General features: G+C 38.6%; 2 protein-coding genes across 3 annotated transcripts; one reads left to right on the forward strand and one right to left on the reverse strand.

Moving 5' to 3' along the window:
* The first annotated feature begins 417 nt into the window (after window positions 1-417).
* LOC104233175 (uncharacterized) lies at window positions 418-17,796 on the forward strand. 2 transcript variants are annotated; one of them, XM_009786514.2, is made up of 14 exons: window positions 418-590; window positions 1,238-1,336; window positions 10,949-11,076; window positions 11,182-11,326; window positions 11,502-11,611; window positions 12,665-12,748; window positions 12,828-12,876; window positions 13,047-13,138; window positions 13,574-13,712; window positions 14,053-14,132; window positions 14,212-15,665; window positions 15,812-15,922; window positions 16,009-16,829; window positions 17,273-17,796. In XM_009786514.2, the coding sequence occupies exons 2-13, from the start codon at window positions 1,244-1,246 to the stop codon at window positions 16,575-16,577; spliced, it is 3,054 nt and encodes a 1,017-aa protein (XP_009784816.1). In that variant the 5' UTR covers window positions 418-590; window positions 1,238-1,243; the 3' UTR covers window positions 16,578-16,829; window positions 17,273-17,796. The 2 variants fall into 2 exon arrangements, with proteins under 2 accessions (XP_009784816.1, XP_009784817.1); XM_009786515.2 differs by having other exon boundaries at window positions 13,580-13,712.
* Window positions 17,797-23,854: 6,058 nt separating this feature from the next.
* LOC104233178 (uncharacterized) lies at window positions 23,855-24,511 on the reverse strand. The gene has a single exon (XM_009786521.2). The coding sequence runs from the start codon at window positions 24,509-24,511 to the stop codon at window positions 23,855-23,857; it is 657 nt and encodes a 218-aa protein (XP_009784823.2).
* Window positions 24,512-24,847: the final 336 nt, after the last annotated feature.

Genomic DNA, 24,847 nt, shown 5'->3' on the forward strand with positions numbered 1-24,847 from the left:
TCAATTTTTTTTTTTTTGGAAAATTCAGGAGAAAGCACTGCTGCTACAATTTTTATCATAGTTTTTATGCGTAATAATCTGCAAACCATGCTCGACCCAAACAATATTGAGGAGGGATCGATCATCTGTAATGACCGATCTCCAACCCAACTGGGCCAATCTCTTGTAATCCAATTGGCATACTAATTTCGTATGACTTGTGAAACATTTATTGCAATTATGGTAAATACAAGCAACATTACATATATTATTTTAGTTAGTACGAAGTTTCCATTACTCACCGCACTAGATCTCCGTCAATTAGACTCAACGTGAATAACTCACAACCGTCGATCATTCCTATACTGCCACGTGTAAAGCATCCAAAATAACTACAACTATATCTTCAACCCGAGCCCGTTTATAATAATTAGTTGCCCCGAAAAGACACATCCAATCAACTCAAAAAAAGCGACCCAACCCCTTTCACTCTCTTTCTCTCTCTCTAAAACTCCAAAAGCAGCTGTGTGTGTGGTTCTCTCTCTTTCTCTCTCTATCGTTTTGTGTCTCATCCGTTTTACGATTCGCCCGAATTTGATCAAGTCATCACTGTAAGTCCAATCGCAAACCCTAATTTTATAATTTTTATCTTTTTGTTATCAGATCCCTGATTTTGTTTTTGTTATTAATTCAATCGATTTGTGTTGGTATTTGATTGATTTTTGTTTGTGGTTTTATGGGGTTTTAGATTTTTGGGTTTTTGAGTTGGTAAAGTTTAATCTTTTATTTTTTATTTTTTAAGAGATATAATTCTAGATTTTTGACTAGTTCTTTCTATTGGATCGATAGGTTTGATTAATTAGAAAAGTATAAAAAAGATTGAATCTTTGAGTCAATAAGAGTTTGACTTTTTGTTTCTTTGTGGATTAAGTAAAGTTGTTGAGATGGAATTTCATGTAGAGAGAGTGCTGCATTAGAAGTGAATGGATTGTGAGATTTGAATGGTTCTGTGTCGAGTTAATTTTATTGCGATCTACTTTACGTCCTATGCTTTTATAAGAGTTGCTTAGCTTTTCTGAGTTTTATACGTCAATAGAAAATATAAGGAACTTCTAGTACTTTTTATTACAATTATTATTTTGTATAATATGAGAAGAGCTTATATGGGGTAAATATGGTCAGTGAGGAATCATATAATCAAACCCTATTTGTTTGGGATTGAGGCTTAGTTGTTGATGTTATACTTTGTTTGGTGAAGGTAACCATGAGTGACCAAGGAGAAAGAACCTGTCCTTTGTGTGCCGAGGAGATGGATTTGACAGATCAGCAGTTGAAGCCTTGCAAGTGTGGCTATCAGGTTTGTAATTCATCAAATTTCCCACACTCCTACACTAAAGATAATGTCCTTTTTGAATTTTGATTAAGTTTCACGAATGCAATTTGAAGCCGTGTTGCTTGTGTTGAACCTGGTCATTGAGAGACTAGTTATTGTTTATTCACATGTTCTCCTTATTAAGATATGCTTATTATGGCTGCAGTGGAGATGCCTTTCTGGTATTTTGGTGATTGTCCTCTACTCTTAGTCCTCTGATTTTGTCTTGAAAGTTAGTATTTTATTTGAGAAGATTGAAAGTCAGTATTATCAAATGTTAAAAGCGAAATGAAGAGCAGAGATCTATAGCGCTATGGGGATTTTAATGGAAAAATGTCCATTAAAAGTATCTGTGCAATTCAAGAAGAATAACTGTAAGCACAAATCACAATTTTATTGAAACAAGAATCGAGAAAAACTACAATATTTTTGCTTATTGGCACTCCCTTTAAGTAAAAAGCCCATAACGACGGTGATAGGCGCACACCTTAGTGCTTCCACTGAAGTGTCAGCCAAGCAAGGTGAAGCACTTAACCTGTTTTGCACCTAGCTTCATACCTTAAGTGCATCTCAAGCTAGTCTTTGATAACAATGCTTGTATTTTTCATAAGAACTTGATAGTTTTTGTATCTCAGCTGTATGATGTTGCTTCCAAAAAGTTACTTTTACGCGTTCATACCTGTCCTTCCATATGCCTAAGAGATAAGAGTTCATATGTATGTGCTTCTGGGTGACAGTCGCAGTTAAAATTTGTGTCTAGCAATCCACAGTCTTACACCTATATACTTAGAGGTACTTTAATGAAAATTGTTTTGATCAACTTCAGGAGGCCCCTTTTTGTGTGTGTGTGTGTTGTGGGGGAGGGGGGGGGTGAATGGCTGATTAATTTTGCCGTAGGTTTCTACTGTGAATATGCTTTATCAGGTCAGATGTTTTCACCCTATAGTAGTTCTGCGTGGAAGATAGCTGACTCTTTTAGGTTGGTAATCCATGTGCTTTGGGTGGAACTGCTGCCCATATCCACTGTGGAAAGGCAAAGAGAGATTGAGTGAAGGATATATAAGTTCCCGTCTCCACCTATTCTCTACAATTGACGTAGAAAGGTATCTATCCGTGGATGTGGCAGCAGAAACACGTAGAATTTGGTGCTACATAAAGTGCATACTTGTCCTTATTTGTGCTCTAAAATGCCCTACTTTTTGCCAATACCTACTTAGATCGTCTTATTGGGTTTGGGGTTTTTAAATTTTAGTTTCCTTAGCAGGAAAATCCAGTTTCTTAAAATGACAAGAACACCTAAAGCCCACTTAGCAAGTTGGCATGTTTTTATGTTTGCTTTTCATGGTAAGTTTTGGATTAACTAGAGAAAAGAAACCTGTATGTGCAGAAACTAAAACAAATGTTGAGTTTAACTTTTAAGGTAGTAGCTCAAAAGAATATGATAGTATAGATAAAAAAGGAAGGGTAACCTATGCATCAGAGGAAATTCGTATCTTTTATCTTACCTGTCATTAAAAAAATAAAGGAAGAGGAGATTCTTGTCTAACTATGACTTGCAAAAAAAATTGTGGAGAACTACATAACATAAACATTATCAATAAACAAACTACATAAAGGTTTACGGATGTCTAGTGCCTAGGAGTGTCAAATGATCCAGCTGGGCTGAATTTGGGTAGGTCAATATGGGTTGAGTCACTAAATTTACATGGTAAAAATGGGTTAGGCCAATTTGGGCAAAACGATAGGTCATAACTTATTGTTTATAACCCAATTTAACCCGCTCTTGCTCTTTTTTTCACTTTGTTGTTTCTTTAATAATTTGTTTAATCATCAAAGTGGAAAAGGTTTCTTTTCTTTACAAGGAGGGAAAGAGTGCAAGTGTATAGAGAATATACATAGCTAATCAAGTAAGTTATTTCCTTATGTTTTTTGGACGAAGTTGAAAGTGTTGGTTTATGTTTAGTCAACAATGACATGCCAATTGGAAGAGTTGGTGGAAAGAGTTGGTGTCATTGGTGACATCAAACTACCTCTTCTTGATGTCATGGGTGACATCAAAGGAGGAAGCTTCCTCCTAGCATCCACACCAACTCTTTCCACCAACTCTTCCAATTGGCATGCCATTGTTGACTAAACATAAACCAACATTTTCAATCTCCACCTTGGTTTGCGTTTCGAGCGTGTGAACAACTCTGGCCAAAACTTCTAAGCTTACTGGGCAACCCCGTTGTAAGAAACAAGAAGAATCAAACCATTGTTGAACATACCACCTCCACCTAGCAACTGTTCTCTTCGGAGTTGCATCAGTTGATGCACACCCCCGCCAAGTCCTTGCAGTGTGCAAACTTAGCGAGCGGGACTATCTTGGTCAACATGTCTGCAGCATTATCGTCTGTGATAACCTTCACGACCTTGATAGTTCCCTCTTCAACAACATCTCGAATAAAATGAAATCTGACATCAATGTGTTTAGTGCGCTCATGAAATCTCTGATTTTTCATTAGATGAATAGCACTCTGACTATCACATCTAAGAGTTGATTCCAGCTGAACCAAACTCAATTCCGCTACTAAACTTTTCAACCAGATAGCTTCCTTTACCGCCTCCGCTGCTGCCATGTATTCTGCTTCTGTCGTAGACAAAGCGACAATCGACTGCAAAGTCGACTTCCAACTGACGGCACTGCCAACGAGGGTAAAGATGTATCCAGTTGTGGACCTTCTTCTGTCAAGATCTCCTGCATAGTCAGAATCCACATAACCGAGAATTGAAATACCTGTACCACTTTTTCGAAAGGTAAGACCAACACCAGAAGCTCCTTTGAGATATCTCAATATCCACTTGACAGCTTCCCAATGCCTCTTTCCTGGGTTGGACATGTATCTACTTACCACACTTACAGATTGAGCAATATCTGGACGTGTGCATACCATAGCATACATAATACTACCAACTGCACTGGCATAAGGAATCTTTGACATATGCTCCACCTCATCCTCGGACTGAGGCATTTGTGACTCTGAAAGTTTAAAATGAGGAGCTAATGGTGTACTTACAGGCTTGCACGTTTGCATATTGAATCTCTCGAGAACCCTTTCAATATACCTCTTCTGAGAAAGATGTACAACATCGTCTTCTCTTGAAATCTCCATACCAAGGATTTTCTTTGCAGCTCCTAAATCCTTCATGTCAAATTCCTTACTCAATAGTTTCTTCAAAGCATTTATCTCTGTAATGTTGTTAGCAGCAATAAGCATATCATCAACATACAACAGTAAATAAATCATTGAGTTACCAGACATCTTCTTGTGATACACACAACTATCAAATGCACTCCTTGAGAATTCATGTGTAGTCATGAATGCATCAAACCTCTTGTACCACTGTCTAGGGGATTGCTTCAAACCATACAAAGACTTCTTTAGTTGGCATACGTGATCTTCTTTTCCCTCAGCTAGGAAACCTTCAGGTTGATCCATATAGATTGTCTCTTCTAGATCACCGTGTAAGAAAGCAGTTTTGACATCAAGCTGTTGAAGCTCCAAGTCAAATTGTGCAACCAATGCTAGTAGCACGCGAATTGAGCTATGCTTCACGACCGGAGAGAAAATCTCATTGTAGTCAATTCCCTCCTTTTGGCTGAAACCTTTTGCAACCAATCTCGCCTTGAACCTAACATCTTCCACTTCAGAAATTCCCTCTTTCTTTCGGTAGACCCACTCACATTTAAGATGGGGTCAGGTACTTCGTTACAAGATCATTTAGATGCGTTCAATAAACTTGTCATGGACTTACAGATTGCAGGAATTAAAAAGGAGGAGGAGACGCTTGCATGTGCTTTGCTATTTTCATTGACTTCAGGATATCGTGATATTGAGAATTCAATGATGTATAGCAAGGAGCCTATCAAGCTTGAGCAAGTGCGGCAGGCACTTAACTCTAGTGATGTGCGGAGGCACATTGAAGGAGATAGAGATGACCAGGCAAGTGGCCTCTTTGTAAGAGGCCGGACTAGCCAACAGGGAAAGACCAAATCAAAGCACAGATCAAAGTCTCGTGTGAACAAGAAGAATACAGAGTGTTGGGGTTGTGGCAAGAAGGGGCACTTTGAACGAGATTGCCCAATGTCAAAGTCCAAGGAAAAGGCGAGTGCATCTACAGTTGAACAGGTACATAATTTTGATAATGATTATGTACTAACAACATCGTGTAATAATAATAGTAGTTATGAAAACAAATGGGTGTTAGACTCTGCTTGTACTCTGCATATGACGTTCCGAAAAGACTGGTTTAGCAGCTACGAGAAAAGTGGAGGAACCGTAGTAATGGGCAATAATGCAACTTGTGCAATAGTTGGCATTGGCTCAGTTCGGGTTCGCTGCCATGATGGAATCGTGAGGACTATTACACAAGTCCGTCATGTTCCTGATCTGAAGAAGAATTTGATCTCCTTGGGTACTCTGGATGAACAAGGCTACAGGTACATGAGCGAAGCAGGAACTATGAAGGTGACTAAAGGTTCTTTAGTCATGCTGAAAGGCAAGCTGGAGAACGGCCTTTACACATTGGCCGGAAGCACCATTGTTGGCTCTGCAAATGCATCTACAGTGCAGTTATCTAATGATGACAAGGCAAGACTATGGCACATGAGACTGGGTCATATGAGCGCACGTGGACTGGAGATGTTGAGCAATCGTAAACTTTTGGAAGGTGAGAAGATCAGCACGCTTGACTTCTGTGAGCACTGCGTTCTAGGGAAGCAGAAGAAGGTCAGCTTCAGCACTGGCAAACACAAGACAAGAGGAGTGCTAGACTACATCCATTCAGATTTATGGGGTCCTTCTAAACTTCCATCGAAGGGCGGAAAGAGGTATCTTCTCATTTTTATTGATGATTTCTCACGAAAGGTTTGGGTGTATTTTTTGAAGGCAAAAAGTGATGCTTTTGAAGCATTTAAAGAGTGGAAGATTTTGGTTGAAAATCAAATGGAGCGGAAAATCAAGTATCTTCGCACAGACAATGGCTTGGAGTTTTGCAATGAAGAGTTTAATGAATTCTGCAAGGTTCATGGGATCTCAAGACATAGGACTGTCAGGCATACCCCACAGCAGAATGGAGTTGCCGAGAGAATGAACAGAACTCTTCTTGAAAAGGCTCGTTGTATGCTCCTACAAGCCAAAATGTCCAAAGTATTTTGGGCTGAAGCAGTTCACACTGCTGCTCATATTGTCAATCGATCTCCAGCATCGACAATTGACTTTAAGACTCCGAATGAGGTATGGTCAGGTGAACCCTCTAACTATTCATACTTACGAGTATTTGGGTGTCCAGCTTATTATCACGTTAATGAAGGAACGCTTGAACCAATGGCTAAGAAGACCATATTCGTAGGGTATGTGGATGGAGTAAAAGGGTACAAACTTTGGTGTTTTTCTTTACTCAGATTTATAGTTAGTAGAGATGTCACCTTCGATGAATCCTCTATACTTAATCGCCGTAAAATTTCCGTGGAGTTTTCAGGAAACAAGAACGACGAGCAGGTGGAGCTTCCGGTGGAGCTTGCCAAGGAAAAGGATCAAAAGACTCAAGTTAAAGATGAGTCAGAAGATGTAGACCTTGAAGAACTTGCTGTCAATGAACTATACACAATTGTGAAGGGGAGGGAGAAGAGGTATACACGAGAACCGGAACGCCTTATAGATCAAGTAAACTTGATTGCATATGCGTTCGTAGCTGCACAAGAAGAGATTAAGGATCTGGAGCCCTCCTTGTATATTGAAGCAACTTCTTGCAAGGATGCTGTACAATGGCGGTTAGCCATGACTGAAGAGATGGAGTCTCTTCACAAGAATCACACATGGGTCTTAGTGAAAAGACAAAAAGGGAAGAGGAGAGTTGGATGCAAGTGGGTCTACCGAAAGAAAGAGGGAATTCCTGAAGTGGAAGATGCTAGGTTCAAGGCGAGATTGGTTGCAAAAGGTTTCCGTCAGAAGGAGGGAATTGACTACAATGAGATTTTCTCTCCAGTCGTGAAGCATAGCTCAATTCGCGTGTTACTAGCAGTGGTTGCCCAATTTGACTTGGAGCTTCAACAGCTTGATGTCAAAACTGCTTTCTTATACGGTGATCTAGAAGAGGCAATCTATATGGATCAGCCTGAAGGTTTCCTAGCTGAGGGAAAAGAAGATCACGTATGCCAACTAAAGAAGTCTTTGTATGGTTTGAAGCAATCCCCTAGACAGTGGTACAGGAGGTTTGATGCATTCATGACTACACATGAATTCTCAAGGAGTGCATTTGATAGCTGTGTATCACAAGAAGATGTCTGGTAACTCAATGGTTTAGTTACTGTTGTATGTTGATGGTATGCTTATTGCTGCTAACAACATTACATAGATAAATGCTTTGAAGAAACTGTTTAGTAAGGAATTTGACATGAAGGATTTAGGAGCTGCAAAGAAAATCCTTGGTATGGAAATTTCAAGAGAAGACGGTGTTGTACATCTTTCTCAGAAGAGGTATATTGAAAGGGTTCTCGAGAGATTCAATATGCATACGTGCAAGCCTGTAAGTATACCATTAGCTCCTCATTTTAAACTTTCAGAGTTACAAATGCCTCAGTCCGAGGATGAGGTGGAGCATATGTCAAAGATTCCTTATGCCAGAGCAGTCGGTAGCATTATGTATGCTATGGTATGCACGCGTCCAGATATTGCTCAATCTGTAAGTGTGGTAAGTAGATACATGTACGGCTTAGGAAAGAGGCATTGGGAAACTGTCAAGTGGATATTGAGATATCTCAAAGGAGCTTCTGGTGTTGGTCTGACCTTTCGAAAAAGTGGAGGTATTTCAATTCTCGGTTATGTAGATTCTGACTATGCAGGAGATCTTGACAGAAGAAGGTCCACAACTGGATACATTTTTCCCTCGTTGGTAGTGCCGTTAGTTGGAAGTCGACTCTGTAATCGATTGTCGCTTTGTCTACGACAAAAGCAGAATACATGACAACAGCGGAGGCCGTGAAGGAAGCTATCTGGTTGAAAGGTTTAGTAGCGGAATTGAGTTTGGTTAAGCTGGAATCAACTCTTAGATGTGATAGTCAGAGTGCTATTCATCTAATGAAAAATCAGAGATTTCATGAGTGCACTAAACACATTGATGTCAGATTTCATTTTATTCGAGATGTTGTTGAAGAGGGAATTATCAAGGTCGTGAAGGTTATCACAGACGATAATGCTGCAGACATGTTGACCAAGATAGTCCCGCTCGCTAAGTTTGCACACTGCAAGGACTTGGCGGGGATGTGCATCAACTGATGCAACTCCGAAGAGAACAGTTGTTAGGTGGAGGTGGTATGTTCAACAATGGTTTGATTCTTCTTGATTCTTACAACGGGGTTGCCCAGTAAGCTTAGAAGTTTTGGCCAAAGTTGTTCACACGCACGCTCGAAACGCAAACCCAGGTGGAGATTGAAAGTGTTGGTTTATGTTTAGTCAACAATGACATGTCAATTGGAAGAGTTGGTGGAAAGAGTTGGTGTGGATGCTAGGAGGAAGCTTCCTCCTTTGATGTCACCCATGATATCAAGAGGAGGTCTTTACCTCTATAAATAGATGCACTCCTTCATTTGTAGAAACCATCCCAAAAATATAATACAATACATTGTAGTAAGTAGAGAGTTAAGAGAGAAATTCTCTTAAGTGTAATTGGGAAATCTCCCCTTCCTTTGTTAATATTAAAAAGGCATCTTTTCTCTGGTGGACGTAGTATTATTTTGATCCGAACCACGTTAAATCTTGTGTTCTTTCTTTTACGTTTCCGCTAACAGAAGCTTTTCTTGCGGGGTCAACTTGGGCTACTTGGATAGCCCAAATTGAGTTATAGATGAATATATTCCTAGCCTAACCAGCCTAAGTTTGAGTGGGTTGGGTGAGTTACACTTTTGTGACTAAACTCGACAGCCCTTTGCATGACCATTTCTTATAATATAAAATACTGAAAGAATCATTACGCTGAGTTGAAAGAAAGTGATAGTACAATTATTTCTTTGTATAATTTTTTTTACAGCCATTTTGTACGATAACTGTACCACGAGTTTATTGAGGTTTCCCTTGCTAATTGGGAAATAAGTTCTCTTTCTGTACTTTCCAAAGAAAAGTTTGAAACCTGTAATAGTTTCTTGGCACCATAGTAAAAACATCAAAAAAAAATTGCATCCAAGGGTGTGGGTTAACCGTCTGAAATTGAGAGGTTCAAATTTTAGCAAAAAGACTATGATTTCTTACGATCTGTCTAAACCTCGCTAGGTAAAGTCACAATGTACTTGTATTATTGAGAGGATGCAGGCACCCCGAGTTAGTCGCAAGCTAGTCCAGATACCTCCCAAGCTGTGTAGCAGACAAATGGGACATTTCTTTTATTGGACAAGCTGGGTAGAAGTGTCTTTTGTATGTTAATGCTTCTGACAGCTATAGGCCTTGTTTTGTCCATGCATATGATATATCATAATCTGGTACTGCTTGTATCAATGATTGTGTACTTTCTTCGGTGGTGTTGTAGAACTCTTTGTTTTCAGTGCAGAAAATTGTACCCTGAAGCAATATTATAGCTGATTCAAAATATATAGGGTGACTCAATTAATGCCTATTGTAAGATGTTCTAGTATAGATAACGCGTTCTAAGGGTTGTTTCATGCATGGATAACAGCTAGTCAATCCTTATCTCCATAAAAGAAAAATACAATCTATGAAGTACACAATAGTATCTTCTAGGAATCAAAACTTTTGTGCTGTTCTGGAGTATGATAGGTTCACTTGGATTTATATTAGGCATTTTTGAGGTATTTATATTTGTCATGTCTAGCTCTGGACTCTGGAGATATTCTTGAGCATGTCGATTGATGGATGATCTTACCTAATCAACTTATAGTTGTTGGTATAACTCTGATGATTCAATCTGATGTTTATTTTCTTCATGAGAATATTTGAACAATCTAGACTACCTTAAAGTTACCGATGTATATGGTCTTAATAAAAAAAGGGTTTATTAACCTCCTCACTAGCCCCTTTCCACTCCCAATAAAATATGAGATTCTTTGGGCTAATTATGCATCAATGCTTGTCTTTTGATGTCAAGTTTCACTCTTCAAGAAACCACTCTTGCTAGGTTGGGATGGTACATTCAAGCATTGAGATACTAAGCAACACTGTATTTCCTTTTCTGCATATTGACTTTCCTAGATATATTATTTCATGTTTGTTTCCTAGATTCTGTTTCAGATCTGAATTAATAAATAAAAGTATCACATTTTAAATGATACAATTCAACATGTTATAGAGTAGAAAAAGGTGTTTGATTCAATTTATTGCCAGCCATCACCCCAAGAGTGTTAACGTGCTTGGTCCAACAAAAAGAATCAGATTCGCATATTAGAGGAAGATGGAGGGTGGCATATTTCTGACCTAAATAAATAAAAGTGCTTCCTCTCTAACAACTTAAGCTTTAGATGAAACAGTTCACAAAATTCGATAGTTCTTTTGCACTTCTCTCTCTCTCTCTCTGAAAATTTATGTTAACTTTTGGCACCCGTTACTATAGATATGCGTCTGGTGCTGGCATCACATAATGGAGATGGCTGAGAAGGACGAGACAGAAGGGCGGTGTCCTGCATGCCGCAGTCCATATAACAAGGAAAAGATTGTTGGCATGGCAGCAAACTGTGAAAAGTAATATTTGAATTTTTTTTCTTAAGGACAAACTCCATTATCAGATTAGTAGGTCCTATATTTTTTGCATTCTTCATAGATTGTTTTTTTGGGTCATTTCAACAGGATAGCGGGCATGGAGAAAAAATCGACATCTCGAAAGGGTAAAAGTAAAACAGCTGATTTGCGAAAGCAACTTACCAGTGTGCGAGTCATTCAAAGGAATCTTGTCTACATTGTGGGGTTGCCTCTCAGTTTAGCTGACGAAGATGTATGCACAGTTAGTTGTGAAATCTTTAACACCTACTTAAAAAGATATCATTTTATCCAATTTATATGAAATTTCCCACTTAGGAATGTCCTAAATATTTGACACTTCTCTATTAGTAACATTATTCTCACAAACTAACACAAATTTACCCCCCCCCCCCCCCAAAAAAAAACAGCTTCTACAGCGGAAAGAATATTTTGCTCAGTATGGAAAGGTTCAGAAGGTTTCCATGTCTCGGACAGCTGCTGGCGCCATTCAACAGTTTGCAAATAATACATGTAGTGTGTAAGTATGCTTCCTGATTTAAAATTTGTACCAGTTCTCAAAAATCTTCATATTAAAGCAGTAATAATAGGATGCTCCAACATGTTGTAGGAAAGAATTATGTAAGGCTTCTAGTCTCAAAACCAAGCATCGATCAAAATGGAGAGTTGTTAGTCTTCCAGAACCTTGTTCTCTGTCCTAGAAAACCCTCTACATCATTCTATGAGATCTCATATGTTCCAATTCGAAGTGTCTAATCATATGTTATGTTTAGGATAACAATTTACTATTCTTGTGCTAACGTTGCTCTATACTCACTTAAGTCGATAGTCCCATGTTTATCTTCTGCATTATAGGATTTTCCGCAAGTATTTTAGTGGTACAGTCTTCAAGACAGGATTCTGTAGAGTGTACTTCCTTTCTCTTGCGTGTTGAAGAGATGAATAAGAAGATTGTTTTCTGCTATGGCCTAGTGGTCCATGAAGTGGGAGCAGAACCATGAAGTCTTAGGTTCAAATCCCAGGGGAGGCAACACTAGGTGATTTATTCCCATTGGCCTAAGCGTTGGCGGTTGGTAGACAGAGTTACCCGGTACATGTGCTTGTGGGAGGTGGTAGGTGTCGGGTGGAATGGTCGAGGTGCGTGCAAGCTGGATTGGACACCACTGTGAAAATTGTTCTGACGTCCTTATTAATAAAAGAACATTATTGTGAATAAGCATTTGGTCTACCCAACGCTACGTGATCTAATCCTCTTGTTTCTCGGAATTGCGCCAGGCTGCTGCCTTAGGCAGGTCCAATTTTGCAAAGCAAAAAATTCAGACCAGTCCTCCATACTGATTCTTTTTATACCTGTACCTCGAAGTTGCTGTTCCCATCCGAGAAAGCATGCAACAAGACCTGTTTCGATCAGTTTTTCCATGAGTGTTAACTTCATGATATTTATTAGGTGTTTGGCATTTAAAATCCTCAAAGCGTATTCCTTTCTTTTACATTCGAAAGAAAGTCGGTTAGCTAGTACTTATAAAATAAGTTCTATTAGCTATCACTTTTTTAATATTTCTGTTGGTTACAGATATATTACCTATTCAAATGAGGAGGAAGCGGTCCGTTGTATTCAGTCTGTACATGGATTTGTTTTGGACGGTAGACCTCTAAGGTGTGTGCAGTTTTTTGTTACTGATATGCTACATTGGCTGTTATAGTTCAGTAATCATTTTTTACTTTCTTACTGGCAGGGCTTGCTTCGGAACCACAAAATACTGTCATGCTTGGCTGAGGAGTGTGGTATGATTTCACAATTAGCCAATTACTTAGAATTTCGATCAGAACATTGATTATGGGTCGTCACTTGAATCTTTATAATTTTAAATTTTGTAATCTTTAAAAAGAATGAAAGTCTTTCTGGAACATCTTAGATTTAATGTCTCTAAGGGAAGAGTTTTCTTTTGGTCCAGCCCTGCACCAATCCTGATTGTTTATATTTGCACGAGATTGGATCACAAGAGGATAGCTTTACTAAAGACGAAGTAATATCGGCTTACACAAGGTAATGGGATTTATTTAACGGTGGTTTTATAATGTTGTGGTAGTTAATAACATTGTTGCTAGAATTTCATCATTGCGTATGAAGTCCAAGATGTCTGGGAGTATGTGACACTGAAAAAAGAGCAACTATTCTTTTGCACTATTTTGTCCATGCTGTAGTCATTGCTCTTCATAAAAATTTATGTAACAACATAATTATGAAATTATTGATAAATAGGTGCCATTTCCATGGCTGTGGCAGGATAAGCTTCAACTTCTATTTTGTACGCTCTGATCAGTCCAAACGAGTTTTTTTCAGAGGTCTTGTAGTATATTATTATTAATCTGTGTCTGGACTCTGGACCGGTGCGACAACCTTATATTGTGGCTCTGCATGTCATCTGTTGTATATGTACATTCATTGGATAAATAATTAACTTGCATAGTTATTTTAAAGGAGTAGAGTTCAACAAATTACTGGTGCCATTAATAGTATGCAACGGAGATCAGGGAGTGTTTTACCATCACCAGCAGACGATTACTGCAATAACAGCTCTGCTTCTGCAGGACAACCTATTAGTAAAACTGCTGCAAATGTAAGATTTGCTTTTATTATTCTCTTTTCTTCTATCTTTTCTTTCCATTTTGTTTTCTTTTTTCCCTTCCCCAGTTCCCATCGTTTTGGGAAGGAGGAAATGCTAGCTCCTTATTTGGAGGAGGCCTGAATAGGGAAGTCAGCTTCTCAAGGGAGGGCCATAAACTTTCGCTCTTATGATCTAAACTTTTGACATTTCCATCTTCATATGGTCGTATTACATTTTCGAGCTTTTTAGGTATAAAGTTGATGAAGTTTGAATTTTTTTATTCGTACTGCCTACTGGAGATGATGCCAAAAGTGTGCCTGTGAAATTTATAATTTTGTCATATGACTTGCAGAATTCAGCAACCAATGCCAGAGTCTCTCCACCAAATAGCAGCTCTGGTAGATCAGCTGCTCTTCCGGCCGGCGCTTTATGGTATGCAATTAAAATCACCCACTGTTCTCATTGGTATATGGTTCTTAAAAGCATAATACATTTTTTTTCATTTTGCTAGGGGAACGCGTGCGTCAAATAACCAACTGCCGCCAGCCACTGCACCAAGTTCTAATGGACTGCCTCCTGCCAGCGCACCAAGTTCTAATGGGCCTCTTAAACAGAAGGCTGAGACCTGTAGCCCACTGACATTCTCTACAGCTGTTGCAAACACTAGTCAGGTTTTGTCATTGCCTACTGAATCAGGAAAGAAATTTATTCACAGCAAAGAAAGTGGCACTAGTCAAGAGAAAGGTAAAACAGAGATGTTAGAACCTGTTAAGCAGTCCGCAGGTGCAGATGATGGAACCTATAGTTCTGAAGAATCCACTATCGCCGTACGTACTGCTTCTTCATTCCTGAACAATCAGTTACATATCACCCCAGCTTTGGAGGACCAAGGTAAACAAATCACACCATCCAGAGCTACAAATGCCTTTGATCTTCCTTTGATGTCTAATGGACCTGGTTTATCAGAAGATTCCTGTGATGCCAGAGATGTTGAGATCAATATTGAATGCTCAGATTTGTCATCATTTAGCATTGATAGACAGCAAAAATCACATTATGAGAAATCAAGGGAACCTTCGCCGCCTCATATGAATGGGAAATCTATGACTTCTGCAGATGAAGTTTGTAACTCAAGAGAAACGTCTAATTTGAGACTGGAAACACAGGCTCAAGGAAGACTAGACACAACTCCTGAAATGGAGGATGATTTGCTATCTTTCAATGCACAGAGACATAGGGATCCGGAAGTAATTGTAGAGAAAAGCTACTCATCAAGTCCTTCCATCTCTTTACACTCTTCAGTGCAGCTTAAGGGTTATTCTCCACATCTTGCCAATGGTGTTGGACCTATTAAAGCCAACATGCAATCGTTTGACGAAAGAACTGATTCAGTATTACAGCCTTCTAGCATTGGAGAACTTCCTAATGGATACCCTGAAAATGCATTCAATATTGTGGGTAATTTGGGAAATTATCCACTGTCTAATGATGGTAAGGGGATGAATATGGATAGGTTTGAAGCTGAAGCTGAAGCTGCTAGTGTGGACCATAGTACTACTGTAGATAGGGGAGAGAACAGTATAATATCTAATATTTTGTCTATGGATTTTGACCCATGGAATGAGTCGTTAACCTCTCAGAACTTGGCTAAGTTGTTGGGAGAGACTGATAACCAACAAGGGTCTCTTAGAGTATCAAACTCAAGAAAATTACAGAGCAGCAATCAATCAAGGTTCTCTTTTGCAAGGGAGGAGGAGCCAATGAATCCATTGACTCATCCTCAACCATCTTTAAGTTACACTGAGAGAAGTTATAGTCATCATCCTCTCGGTCAAGATTTTCCAAATAGTAGAAGCTATCAGCTTGATGGTTTTGGTACTCAGAATGGTTTCTCTCTATTTAATAATGAGGAACGTAATGGTTTTACCAACAATTATTCTCAACTCTCTTCTAACAAGCTGTCAGGTTAGGGCATCACTTGTTTTTTTAACTTCTATTCCCCTTGTTTATCTGCAGCTTTTATTGTTTCTGATTTAATCCGAGTGCAATTATCAAAACGAAACAAAAGCTTTGAAGTGCTTGACTTACTGATTTTCTGGCGAATTCTCCAGTGTCGAGATCTCAGATGACTGCGCCTCCAGGATTTGCAGCGCCAAACAGGGCCCCACCCCCAGGCTTTATTTCTCATGATAAAATGGAACAGAATTACGGTTCTCTCTCTGGTCAGTAATCTTATAGCTGTCTTTTTTTTTCTCCACTTTGTTGGACCTAATTTTAGATGTGTATTTCAAATCATCTTATTTTGTAGGTAATCACATTCTTGATACCACCTCCTTATTGCGCAATGAATATCAGGCTCCACCAATTGGAAATGTCAACAACGGGGACATTGAGTTTATGGATCCTGCAATATTGGCAGTTGGTAAAGGGAGGGTTCCGAATGGCCTTAGTGTCTCAAGTATAGACATGTCTTCAAGTTTTCCTCCACAGCTTAGTGCTTTCGAAAATGAAGCAAGACTTCAGTTGCTGATGCAAAGATCTCTCTCTCTGCATCAGAACCAGAGATTCAGTGATATGGGGGATAACTTTACTCCATTCAATGATGCTTATGGAATTTCTTCCAGGGTTGTGGAGCAAACTCTGGCCAACAATCTTTCACCATTTTCACAGCTCAATGTTACCCAGAGCAGGAACTCTGTCATGTCAAATGGCCAGTGGGATGGCTGGAATGGTGCCCAGAGTGCAAACGATTTGGGCATGGCTGAACTCCTCCGAAGTGAAAGGCTGGGTTATAACAAGTTCTTTAATGGATATGAGGAATCAAAGTTTCGCATGCCCAATTCAGGCGAACTGTATAACAGAACATTCGGGATATAATTATGATTCTGTGATTGGCTGGGCTTGAGTAGTTGTGGGCGAAACAATGAATTAGAAAGATCATGTGGGACCGTGCTTGAGATGATCAAAGTTACAATGATGCTCAGTGGTGGTAATAACTCGATGGATAGCTGTGAGGAAACTTGACCGACTTGCATTCTAGAAGGGAGCTCGATTCATGATTGTCTGAAAACTGCTTTCTGATTGGTGAAGGATGAAATCCTTGAAAACAGGATGTCCAGATACCAACAGGTTAGCATTTCTCAACCAACTTCCGAACTACCATGCTTATCGTGAGTGTTTTCTCTTACATCATATGGGTAAGCTGAAGCTCACAACCTAGAAGTTTCTTCTTATCATAATGGAGACAAACATAGAACAAACATTAAGTTTAATGCAGTTTTGATTATGAAGAACCTTTCACGAATTTTACTACTAGTACCTGATATTTGCTTGAGAAAGGCGGAAGTGCTTTAAGCGCTTTTGGTTTAGGATACATGTCTGTGGAATTATTTTGTAAAACAAATTGATTTCAAGTGTGGGAGAGACTAGCTCCTCACCTTTCCCCTACCCTTCTACTGACGAGTGGCCCGAAAAGTATTGTGTTCAAAGTTTATGAGTGATGTGATTCCTGTTCGATTACATCTATTTCTTTGTGTTGATAACTGTTTTGTTTTATGATATGACATTTCCAGGTGAAAGCTGAGATCGGGGCTCAACACGGTGGTTTAGACGGGATATCATGTGTGATTGAGTTGGCAGGTGATGTGGGAGTGGATAATCAGGTTGTCACACGCACACGCACTCTCTCTCTCTCTCTCTCTCTACTTGAAAGCATTGAGAAACAAAGCTCATTTAAAATGCTGGAGCTTGATTGCAATAATGCAAATAGTGAAATTTGCAAATATAAGTCAAAGAAATATATATATGCTTTTATGTTGAAAAGTGGATGGGATTAGTCGTCCTTTGGTTGTTACTCGGACAAAACTGGGCTCGAATAAATTAAGGTGTGTGGGAGTGCTTTAAATTATCTTGCCGAGTTTGCTCACAAATCTTAGAAACAGCTCTTTTACGCATGCAAGGTATGCTTATGTTACCTTTTGGTGGAAAATTTATTGTCGAAAGCTGGGTTGAAGGCTGGGTTGAAGACTTGAAGTCTAATATTCTACCTCTTAATTAATGTTGTATTTTATGGTGCTAAAGAGGCAGTTAAGAGATTTGAAAGTTTGTCTTTGAAATTTTCAAAGAATTAGAATTTAAAAAAAAAAAAAAACTCAAACAAACCTTTTCAATAATAAAAAAACTGACTATGCCAACTCTATGGGCTCGTTGGGTAGGGATAATGGAGAATTATTTTTGGGATTAAATTTGAGATGAGTTTTTTCCACTTTTGATTGGGATAGATCACGGTATATTTGATCTTGGGATTAGTTATTTCGGAATTGTAGTGCAATTCTAGGATAATTAATCTTGGGATAACTAGTTTCTCAACAAACGATCTCTGGTATAATGGATAAGTAAATGTAATCTTGAGATAAAAATTTACTATTGTCTTATTCCTTATTTGGTATTAATTCTGGGATAAATTATCTCATGATTAAAATATTCAGGTTAACTGGTACCTGTTAGATAATGGAATGGTAATCCCAGAATAAGTTATTTAAAGATAAAATAGTAAAATTGACAATCCAAATATTAATACAATATATATATTAAATAGATAATAAAAAATAATACCAACATAATTAATTTCAGCATAACTTATCTTCAAACCCACTGTCCCTAAATGTGAAACTGAAACCTTGGATATTGAACTCGAGAATCCAGCTACAGAAGATGAATTACACTAAGTCCTTTTAAAATGACCTTATATCTTTTTCCATTTTCCCTAAAAGAATTTGAACTATTTTTGGGCAAATTACAAAACTGAACACCTGTAACAATTCAATCTAGAAGAGAAAATAAGTGTCCTGTGTCGTGACCCAATTTAGGATTGTGACCGGCGCTTAAGAGCAGGTGCTTTCAAATAAGCCTCATCGGTAATTTTACAGAAAATCGGATAGAGTTTTCTCTGTTTTTGGACCATCCCAAAATTTTTCCTGTCTCAAATCAACAACCAAACATCGTAATATCATACCAAATAATTGACAATTTGTCAATTAACCAATACAAGTCTCCACCATAACTAAACCACCAACTAACCACTAGAAATACTAATTTATCTCCAACATTTGATAAATGAGAATGACACTCAACATAAGACTATAATAATAAAAGAATACTCATGACACTAAAATAATGACTATGGAGCGACTCTAAGAGTTCAAAAAAAAAGTATAACAATAAATAAAATCTCCGCCCACGCGAACAAGTGCGAGGCTCACCAAGAACTATCAACCTGTGCGCTCTAATTAACGAAATCCTCGCCCACGTCAACTGCTGTCTCAGAAAAAATTAGCGGGGAATGAGTCGCTAGCTCAGTGAGTAATAATACTTAACCACATCCGTTTTTATTGGGGACAAGTCAGAAAACATGCTAGTATATCAAACAGAAAACAACATAAAAATTCCCTTTCAGAAACAATAAATAATTTTCAGTCTCGTCATGCTTTTCCTGTAGTATAATACAATTAACAGTTCGGTAATAAACTCGGTAACCACTGTCTAATATCAATATTTACATTTGGGAGGTTTCAATGAACGGATCATGTAATCGGTATAACTGCGGACTTATTCGCAAGAAATCAAATATAACGGTAGTCCCTACTCAAGGGAAGTCGGTAACGGTATGCTAGTTCTACCTTCCCACTAGCGAAGGCTATAACGGCAATCTGTAATTACAAGGTGCACCAGGTCTAACGAACCCGCCGTTAGCTACGAGATCCTTCAATGTCTACTCCCATTTATACTTGTCTCTGTAATCCGTATATACTCATAGAAAATATTTTAAACAATATAGGGCATTTTAGTTCTTATCAAATCAAATAATTTCTTTTCGATAACAGTAAATTCAAGTAACAGTAACAGATCTAATGACAACGAAAATATTTAAAACAACGGTAATCTTCTTAAATAGCTATTTCGGTATCATATCGAGTAAAAGACTTGTCCCACATGCAACTTAAAATAATCGGTAACATATTCATATTAAAAATCATGTGTAAATCATGTAAGTTATGAAAACACAAATTGCGGTAAGATTACTACTCACCTCTTGATGTCAACTAACCAAAGCTTAATTTCCAGTCAGATCCGGATTTCTCAGCTCGTGTATGAATCTATAAATCAATTTATAGCTTAGTGTTACCATCCACTAGTTCTGTAATTTATAATTAAGGTGATAACGAATTGCTATTTTTGATTACCCACGTCTTGATTTCACTTAAAATTGCAACAGTTAGGCTGTGTATTTCTTTAAAATAATTCTGTGAAATCCTCCATTCATGACTTATATCTTCTTTAATGAACTATTCTATTTTATTATGAAAATTCCTACTTAGTGCCGCCATTACAGTTAAACATTGATAAAATCTTAGAATCCCAATCTCACTTAGTCTGACCAAAAACTAACGAGACTAGTTTAAATTAAACAAAATGTGTTGCTATCTCCTTTTTTTTTTCGTTTTCTTAAATCCCAATTTGTTTCCCAACTCTTAATCAAATTACAACCTCATATTTATTTAAACTTTAAAAATAATACTACTTCAAATAGGAGGAAACATATATGTAGTTACCTGGAATTCTACTATTGAGGGTCAAGATATTTTAATTCTTCTAAGTAGAACACAGCATTGGATGGAGCACGATGGAGCACCAGAAACCGTTCTGCTTTGATGTTTACGATTACTGAAGGGTTTTTTTCTTTCCCAAATCACTTGTTCCTCTTTTCTATCTCACGTCACTTTTGACCAAATGGGTTACGACCCATTAATTTCATCCCTTCATTATATAAATATAGGTTTTTTGTTTGTATTTATTATTATTATTATTATTATTATTATTATTATTATTATTATTATTATTATTATTTTGCTAATGACCAATACACCCTTGTTAAAATATAGGGTATTACATCCTCCCCTCCTTATGAAATTCGGTCCCCGAATTTAACTCAAGTACGTACCTGTAGACTGAAACAAATGGGGGTACTTGACTCGCATAGTATCCTCTATTTCCCAAGTAGCTTCTTCAACTGTATGATTTCGCCATAAGACTTTTACGAACTCAATTTCTTTCGACCGTAGCTTTCTTACTTGCCTATCAACAATAGCCATCAGTTCCTCCTCGTAAGATAACTTCTCATCAAGCGGTATAGCAGGTGCTTCAATCACCTGAGATGAGTATGATATACATTTTCTTAGCATTGAGACGTGAAACATTGGATGAATAAAGGACAACTCAGGAGGAAGTGCCAAACGATAAGCCACCGCTCCCACTCGGTCTAATATCTCATACGGTCCTATAAACCTGGGGCACAACTTGACTTTTTTCCCAAACCGCATTACACCTTTCATAGGGGAGACCCGTAGGAAACTTTGTCTCCAATTGTGAACACTAAATCTCTTCTTCGCTTATCAGCATAAGACTTTTGTCTGCTTTGAGCTGCAAGCAATCTCTGCCTGATCAATTGGACCTTGTCCATAGCTTCTTGTACTAGGTCGGGTCCTAATAAGTTAGTCTCACCGGCTTCAAACCATCCGATAGGAGAACAACATCTTCTACCATACAATGCTTCGTACAGTGCCATTTGAATACTGGACTGGAAGCTATTGTTGTAAGCAAATTCCGCTAACGGTAGATAAGTGTCCCAACTACCTCCAAACTCAAGAATGCAAGCTCTCAACATATTCTCCAAGATCTGAATAGTACGTTCAGACTACCCGTCTGTCTGTGGATGAAATACAGTACTAAGATCTACTTGTGTACCCAATGCTTCTTGAAAAGATTTCCAAAAGCGTGAGGTAAATTGTGATCCTCAATTAGAGATGATGGATATTGGAACTCCGTGAAGTTGGACAATTTCGTTCATAAATATCTGTGCATACCTCACTCCACCATATGTAGTCTTCACCGGCAAAAAGTGTGCTGATTTTTCAGTCGATCTACAATCACCCATACCGAGTCATAGCCTCTAAGGGTTCGTGGTAGCCCGGTGACAAAATCCATAGTAATTCTTTCCCATTTCCACTCTGGAATCTCAATTTGTTGTAGTAGTCCTGCGGGTCGCTGATTCTCAGCCTTGACCTGCTGACAAGTCAAACAACTAGAAACAAAGTTAGCAACATCTTTCTTCATACCTTCCCGCCAATAAAATTGCTTCAGGTCATGGTACATTTTTGTGGATCCAGGATGTATAGTGTATTTAGTGTTGTGAGCTTCTTTAAGAATAGCATGTCTCAACCCATCTACGTCTGCTACACATAGCCTGTCACCCATTCGAAGAACACCATCACTTTCAACAATCATATCCTTGCTTTTACCAGTTAAGGCCTCATTTTTATATTTGCATAATCGTTCATCCTCATATTGGGTGGTCTTAATGCGCTCAACTAATGAAGACTTAGCTTGAGCACAAGCCAACAATGCCTCTGAATTTTTGACACAAAATCTGACACCTGTGTCTTCTAGTCTCTGAATATCTTTGGCCAAAAGTCTCTTTGTAGGAGCTATGTGTGCTAGACTCCCCATAGATTTTTTGCTTAATGCATCAGTCACCACATTGGCTTTTCCAGGATGATACAAAATGGAACAATCATAGTCTTTAAGTAGTTCCATCCAACGGCGCTGCCGATGATTTAGATCTCTCTACTGAAAGATATACTTCAGACTCTTATGGTCAGTATAAATCTCACAAGTTTCGCCGTATAGATAATGTCTCCAAATTTTTAGAGCAAATATCACTGCATCCATCTCCAAATCATGTGTAGGATAGTTTTGCTCGTGCTTTTTCAATTGTCTCGAAGCATAAGCAATAACACGACCATTTTGCATGAGTACACATCCTAATCCCACACTCGAGGTGTAATAGAATACTGAAAATCCTCCAGAACCTGATGGTAAGGCTAATATTGGGGAAGTTATCAAACACGTTTTGAGTTTCTGAAAGCTTTGCTCACATTCCTCCATCCACTGAAACTTTGCATTTTTCTGTGTTAGCTTGGTCAGTGGCGCTGCTATTCTGGAGAAATCCTGCACAAAACGCCTGTAATAGCCTGCTAAGCCTAAAAAGTTGCGAATCTCTGTAGGAGAAGTAGGCCTGGGCCATTGCTGCACAACTTCGGTCTTCTTAGGATCTACCATAATTCCATCTTTGGATACAACATGCCCTAGAAATGCTACCGACTCTAGCCAGAATTCACACTTCGAGAACTTAGCATAAAGTCGATATTCTCGCAATGTTTGCAACACAGTCCTGAGATGATTCTCGTGTTCTCTTTGGCTACGAGAATATATCAGTATGTCATCAATAAATACTATTACAAATCTATTCAGAAATGGCTTGAACACCCTATTCATTAAATCCATGAATGCAGCTGGAGCATTTGTTAGTCCGAAAGGCATCACAAGAAACTCATGGTGCCCGTATCGAGTTCTGAAAGCAGTCTTAGAAATATCTTCATCTTTGATTCTAAGTTGATGATAACCAGAACGGAGGTCAATCTTTGAAAAGTGGGCAACTCCTTGTAGCTGATCAAACATGTCATCTATACGAGGTAAGGGATATTTATTGCGTATTGTTATCTTGTTCAACTGCCTGCAGTCAATGCACATTCTCAGGGATCCGTCTTTCTTCTTTACGAACAGTACTGGTGCACCCGATGGTGATACACTAGGTCTAATAAAACCATTATCTAACAAATCTTGTAACTGTTGCTTTAGCTCCCTCAACTCTGTTGGTGCCATTCGATATGAGGGTATCGATATGGGCTGTGTGTCTGGTAGCAAATCAATACCAAAGCCTATTTCTCGTACTGGAGACAATCCTGGTAAATCCTCAGGAAATACATAAGAAAATTCTCTCACTACGGGTACATTTTCTATACTAATTGTTTCCTTTCTTGTATCATTTAAAATAGCTAAGAGACCCAAGAAACCTTTCTTCAGAAGTCGTTGAGCCTTTATAAAAGATACAATTTTGCAAGTCTCTGGAATCTGACTCCCTCTTAGAATAAAACTAGGTTCATTTGGTATCTCAAACTTAACTATCTTTGCATGACAATCGACTGTAGCATAGCAAGAAGATAACCAATTCATTCCCATCAGCATGTCAAAGTCAATCACATTAGTACAATAAGGTCAGCTAGAGTATCTCTACCCTCAACCCGAATCTGACAAGCACGATACACGTATTCAGCTAATAGAGACTCTCCAACAGGAGTAGCAACTAGAAAAGGATCATTCAATAGCTCGGATTGTCTACTAAATCTCAAAGCAAAGTACGAGGACACGTAGGAGTGAGTAGATCCCGGATCAATCAACGCAAGTGCATCAAATGAACAGACAGAAAGAATACCTATAACCACTGCATTCGAGGACTGAGCATCATGTCTAGTAAAAGCAAAAACTCTCGCCTGACCTCTACCAGTATTGCCTTGTCCTTGATTCACAGTAGCATGGTCTCCAGCACCTCGACATCTATTTCCTGTACCTGTAGCACATGAAGTATTACGAGTAGTTTGAGTCGGTGCAGCTGACTGAATGGAAGCCTGGTTGAAATTTCTCGGAAGCTGAGGGCAATCCCTCAAGTGATGTCCCAACTGGCCACACCGAAAGCACTCTCTAGTTAGAACACGACATTGGCCCAAATGTGATCTACCACAAGTCTGGCAGACTGGAGTAGTGGCATATATATGCCCAGAATTACGATGTCCAGAAGATGATGGTCCCATATTACCTTGTCTGTAATGTGGTCTGTATGTGGACTGTGAAGACATGTGTGTCCCTGTCTGAGAACCCTGTTGTTGTTGTTGTCCCTGATTTCTGCTCTTCTATTTTCACTAAAACCACCACTGACATGGGACGAGTTCACTAAGTTGTTCAAGAATCATTTTCTTTCAGACAGTCTGATGCAACAATATGCTAGAGACTTTAAGAGATTGGTTCAGACTCCAGATATGGATGTGTCAACATATAACACTAAGTTCTGTAAGCTGGCTATATATGCTCCTCACTCAGTGCCTACCGAAGAAGCTCGAGTTTAGAGGTTTGTTGATGGATTGGTTGGTCGTTTATACATTGCAGTAGCCCCACAGATGAAGACTTTATCCTAC

Source organism: Nicotiana sylvestris, chromosome 11 (assembly GCF_000393655.2).
Source record: "Nicotiana sylvestris chromosome 11, ASM39365v2, whole genome shotgun sequence".
Classification (NCBI taxonomy): domain Eukaryota; kingdom Viridiplantae; phylum Streptophyta; class Magnoliopsida; order Solanales; family Solanaceae; genus Nicotiana; species Nicotiana sylvestris.